Source organism: Citrus clementina, unplaced genomic scaffold, assembly GCF_000493195.1.
Source record: "Citrus clementina cultivar Clemenules unplaced genomic scaffold, Citrus_clementina_v1.0 scaffold_8, whole genome shotgun sequence".
Lineage (NCBI taxonomy): Eukaryota > Viridiplantae > Streptophyta > Magnoliopsida > Sapindales > Rutaceae > Citrus > Citrus x clementina.
The window spans coordinates 3,804,090-3,810,089 of NW_006262022.1; the positions used below are offsets into that span (position 1 = coordinate 3,804,090).

Sequence of the window (6,000 nt, forward strand, 5' to 3'; positions counted from 1 at the left end):
TAGTACTATTATTTTTAAAATAAATATAATAATATTATATTTTCAAATGAAGATAGCATATAATAATATTTATTAATTCTCTATTAATATAATAATATTATTTTTAAGTAATTTTAATTGAGAATCAATGCAAATTATTATTTAGTTAAATATAATAATATTATTTAAATAAATATAATATTATTTATTTTATTTTATTAAATATTAAATTAAATAAGAAAAAATATAGAAATGGGAGAGGTGGGAGTGGGAATCCATGGGAGTCTCACTCCCACTCCCCACTCCAAAAATGGGTGGGGTCCACGGAGTGGGATTCCCAATCTTTCTCTAAATTGGTGAAGTAAACATTAGAGTGGAAAGAATCCACACTCCTCACTCTCACTCTAGAAAATAAACGCAACCTATAATGTTTTATGGTTTTGGAAACAGGTGTTAGAGGCTATTTGTTTAAAGTGGTTATATGGAATCACGCGCAGCAGATGCTTGACAAAATGACACCTCAAGAATCAAGAGTAAGCTCTCTAGTAAATTCACTTAGCTTTTAATCATGCTCCAATTTGATAAGTAAAGTCATACACTTATCTTAATTTACTGATGAGTGCATGATAATTCATGAAATCTCACATGCAACAGCATCAGGTCTATATTCTTGTTTTTACTATTGTACAATAAGTGATTTATTTGCTTTGATAACTATATACATTTATTTGTCTGACAAGCATCATAATGGTATATCATGCATGGATGTGAATCTAGATCCTTGATTACTTTTTTTATTCAACATGCTTCCTTAGAAAATTAGTCTATGAATCAGTAACATATACATCACAATTTTAGTTTTGCTTCAATCTTTTATGATTAAATTGTAATATACATATGACTTTGAATAAAATAGATGCAATTGAAAAAAAATTCCATTCATTTTTTTCTTTTCTTGTTTAAAATTGCTTAAGTTAGTGAAATATTAAAAGTCTTTAAAGATGCTCTAGATAAGGTATAAAACCTTAAACTAATAAGAGTTATTTAAAGTTGCTTAAGTCAGTACAATGTTAGAAGCCTTAAAGCCTATTCCAAGTAAAGCATAAGACCTTAAACTAATAAGGGTAGCTTAAAATTGCTTAAGTCAGTTAAAGATTAAAAGCCTTGAAACTTACTCTAAATAAGACATAAAATTTTAAACTAACGATACCTGCTCACCCATGGCGCGGTCAACAGAGAAAGCAAGATAAGTTACTTAAGATTTTAAGATTGTAAAAACTATAAACTTTAGAGTTTCCAGTCTTGATTCGTTTCATTTTCAATCTTAGAAACTGGGAGACTGATGTTTGGGGATAAAAAAAGAGATTAATTAATTAAGAAAATGGAATTGTTGGTGGGATTTGCTGAAGAGTTATGTAAACTCCTCATTTTTCTCCATCACTCATCTTACTTGCAAAATGCAATGACCAAACAATCCTCACCAAAGCCTAGACATTTACTTGTGTATTCAAAGGCCATTTTGGGGAGGCAAGCATAAAATGTTACAAAGGATAGTGAGCAAAAGAAGGAAACGGAAGGGGGGAGAATAAAAAAGGGGAGTGGGGTGTTAACTAAGGAGGAGGGCTACCTACTTCTCTGTTATGTTTCTTTTAGAGGTAGAAGGATTCGGCCAAGCTAAAAAAAAAAGAAAAAGAAATTCATTCTTCATATTGGTATTTGACTTTATTTTTGAGCTTTTTATCTCTATTTTTTGTTTTAAATAGAAATTATTTATTTTTATTTTAGTAAATCCATAAACTGACTTGAGCGTCGGAGGGTTATCCCCGAAAAAATATCCGGCGCCTCTTACCATTCTTTGTGATTTCAGGTTTTCTTAGGTTATTTGGTAATGGTCGCACGGTGTTCTTAGCGATTGGAAAGCCGTTCCACCATCACAAAAATTTAATGCTGATACATGCATCTGAGACTTGAGTCATTAACCAACTCAATCAAATTTCGGCTTCAACATTTTGACACCGTATATGGGGAATTTTCAACTCAATATCATCAGGAATGCTATATTTTCATCCTAAGTTTGTCTAAAATCTTCTTGAGTGGTTTTCGCAGTCCCATGAAAATCGATAGAGTAGGACTCAATTTATCCTATGGCTAATTTTGGCTCTCTTTGTTGACTGAGATTCCTCTGAAGAACTTTCATCGCTATCCTCAACCTTACCAATAACTGACACCACACTAGCACCCGGGTTCCTATTAGTATCTGTTTCTTTCTCATCAACTCTTCCAAGGGGTCCACCTTTTTCAGATGAAAACGAGATCTCTACAGACATTCTCCTAGGAAGCTCCTTAATTCTAGATGACACAATGTCTTCTATGGGTCTTTGAGGGTTAGGGTTTGACCTATCGGGATAATTAGGTGAGACACCCAATTCGTCCCCACTACCAGGGTTTATTGATGTATGTTTTACCTTAGGCATTGTGGCAAATAGAACCAAAATCCAAACAAAAAGAAATAAAATAGTGGTATAAGGAGCAACCGAGTAAGATTAGAGTTGTGATTTAATACCTGCAAATGTTGTAACTGGGAAGGCGAATACTACAATTTTGGCAATAAAAGGGAAAGCTCTTACTTGAATCTCAATAGAAGAAAGGGAAATGAAAAAGAGGGAAGAGAAGAAGGAGGAGGAAATTTTGAATTTATAAAAAGAAAATGGTATTTTAGATGGGTCACGAAGATTCAAAAAGACACGCCGATTTAAAGAGATGTACTGGGAAATCCAAAAGCCGCCACTTTAAAATTCAAATGTTTGGACCAGGCTGAGCCACATCACACATATAATTAATGCGACAAGATAGAAAAAATCAAGTCATTGCCTCTTGGCCAAATTTATAGTTTCTAGTCTTGTTCCGCTTTACTCCAAATACTAGAAATTGAGGGACTAGTGTTTAGGGCGTAAAAAGACAAGTTACATAAGCTCGAGGAGGAAGTTATTTGGTCGCATGTTCTAGCTCGATCAGCATTCAGTGAGGAGATCAGAATGAGGTCCCATTAGTTTTGTCTCATTCCTCAAATCGTTGGGTTTTTACTTAAAAGTACGTTACAACAGTAGTGCAGTAATTACACAAACAGATGTATTAACTTTTGCATTCAAACGACGCATTCAATTGGATAATAGTCGTACATTGAAGATCAATTGATACTTGAATTGTCTATAAGAAAAGAGAAAGATCCTAAAATGGGGGTCTTTTTGGCGGTTAAAAATACTGAAATTACAAGTGTGTGAGATATCATTCTTTTTTTAGATAAGAGTCCAATAACTAACTTGGGCATCAGAGGGTTAACGCCGGAAAAATCTGGCACCTCTGACTGTTTTCTGTGGTTGCGGATCATTGGAAGCGTCAGTACAATTCAAATTCTATTACAATGACAAGAGACAACATTCAATCAAGACAAATTAGAGCTCACAAGACAATCTGGTCACCATCATCAGCTCGACCAGATTTCGGCATCAACATATTATTATCTTCATTAACTAATGGATTGATTGTTCTCATTATAGGATGAATTTAGATTTAATAATGAGCTAAACTTTATGCCGAATTTTTTACAATATTATGAATAATAATTATTAAATAATTAAATCTTAATGGTACAGTACAATGTTATAAAAAGATAAGTTATCAGTCATCTCAACTCAGTACGTAACTATTTGAGGAGTTGATGGATAAGGACCTCTCATGCACGATTTTATCATATCCGAGTTTTGAAGAATCTTTTGACATATATCTACTATTATTTATATATGTTCAGGATTTACTTAATTATTGTATTCTCATTTATCAACTACTAATCATATAAAGTAATAAAATATCAGAGTAGGAGAGAATTCTAATCCGAGTTGATAAGCTAATTCTTGTAAATGTGTTTATTTGCCATGTAGTGCGTAAACCAGAAGTAGTTATAGATGCTAGAATAAACTTCGTAAGAAAATATCTCGAGAAATCTATGAAGACCGAATTCGATTACAATGGAAGAATATGAGTGGGGGAAAGGAATTGATTTGATGTTATGCTAAATAATTAAAAAAAAATCAGTACACAATGTCATTTGGTAATATAGAACCTGGCCAATTAAAAAAATCAGTACACTGTAACCTGGCCAATAATAGAACACGTAATGTCACTCATTTCCTTAATGAATCAACAAATTAGTAACAGTGACAAAAGTTGTGCAATAGTAAAATAATCAAGTTAAAAACAAATTATAAAAATGGCAATTAGTAACAACGAACACTAAGTCAAATTTCTTTTCCTTTCATTCAATCAAATCAAATTTGAATAATTGATATCATTTGGATTCGGTAAATTTCATGTGAAACAAAATTAACTTTTGAAATAGGCTCATCAACTTGTCTTTAAGATGTAAGCATAATAAAAACTACTATTTGAATGAAAATGATCATCTTTTTAAAGAAGAAAAAAAGGGAAAACAAACTAATTAAAACGCTAAACACAACATACATTTTCCAGAATCTTTAAAAAACTAATCTATATTCTTTTGGAATATATTATTATTCAGTTAAATTAAAATTAGTGCACTAGAGTGATTTTATATAAACCAATAACCATATGGGAGGACAAAGTGTGTGTATGTATATATATAGCCCATAAATTTCATACAAAATTATACCCCCATATCACATCATAATGCCAATGAATTGGACTGTTGAAAAAAAAAAAAGAAGAATTTTTTTAGTAATCTTGCTAACAAAATGAATTTTTACATTGCATTCAATAACTTGAAATGAGTATCAGTATAAAACAAATTTGCCAATAGTATGAAGTTTAGTATCCTTGAAAGATAGGCGGAGGCGGTGATGGATACAAGTGACCAATGTTTGGTGGGAGCATGAATTCCGTAGGTGGAGGAATAGTAGAAGGTGGAGGGGATAAAGTTGGCGTTGGTGGAGGAGATTGGATAGGTAGTGGTGGGGAGTTGACAGGTGGTGGAGTAGAAATTGATTGAGGTGGAGATTGTACCATTGGTGGAGGAGATTGAACAAATGGCGGAGGAGAGTTGTTTGGAGGTGGTGGAGAAGATGCCTGTGGAGGTGGGGACTGAACAGCTGGAGGGGAAGAGTAAACTGGTGGTGGTGGAGTTGCTGAACCTACTAGTGGTGGGGACTGGATTGGTGGGGGTGCTAATGGTTGAGATGAAGGAGGCGGTGGTGGAGATGATGCTGGCGAAGGTGAAGGTGTAGGTGGAGACTGGACAGGTAGTGGAGGTGGAGCTGGTGAAGGTGAGGGTGGAGATTGCGTTGGTGGAGGCGGTGAAAATTGAACTGGGGGAGATATTGAAGTAGGTGGTTTTGATGGCTCAGGTGCTAGTGTTGGTGTAGGGGCTAACTGTTTGGGTGGCTCCGGAGTTGGAGCTGATGGTTTTGATGGCTCAGGTGCTAGTGCCGGTGTAGGGGCTAACGGTTTAGGTGGCTCCGGAGTTGGAGCTAACGGTTTTGATGGCTCAGGAGTTGGAGCTAATGGTTTGGACGGACCAGGAGTTGGAGCTGATGGTTTGAATGGTTGAGGTGCTGGAGTGGATGGTTTTGATGGCTCTGGTGGAAGCAATGGTGTTGGTATAGGAGGTGATGGTTTGGAAGGCTCAGGAGTTGGTGATGACGGTTTCGATGGTTCAGGTGTTGGAGCCGATGGTTTTGTTAGCTCAGGTGTTGGGGATGGGGTCATTAGTCCAGGAGCTGGAGTTAATGGTTTTGATGGCACTGGTGATGGCGATGGCGTTGAAGGTGTTGGAGTCAGAGGTGATGGTTTCGAAGGCTCAGGTGTTGGTACAGGTGTCGGTGTTGATGGCTTTGATGGCTCAGGCGCCGGTGATGATGGTTTGGTTGGCGCAGGCGCTGGTGATGATGGTTTTGATGCTGTACGAGACAAAGGAGAAATTAGTGGTGGATATCTAAAAGGAGGAGGAGATAACGATGGGTTGATGTGGAGGTGGTGGCAATGGGGGTT

At 35.8% G+C, this 6,000-nt stretch overlaps 1 protein-coding gene across 1 annotated transcript; it reads right to left on the reverse strand.

Annotated features, from left to right (window-relative positions):
- Positions 1-4,749: 4,749 nt before the first annotated feature.
- Positions 4,750-5,994, reverse strand: LOC112096260 (vegetative cell wall protein gp1-like; the record flags this gene model as incomplete). The annotated part of the gene is made up of 1 exon (XM_024179671.1): positions 4,750-5,994. A coding segment is annotated over one exon (1,173 nt), but the record flags the coding sequence as incomplete, so codon positions are not given.
- Positions 5,995-6,000: the final 6 nt, after the last annotated feature.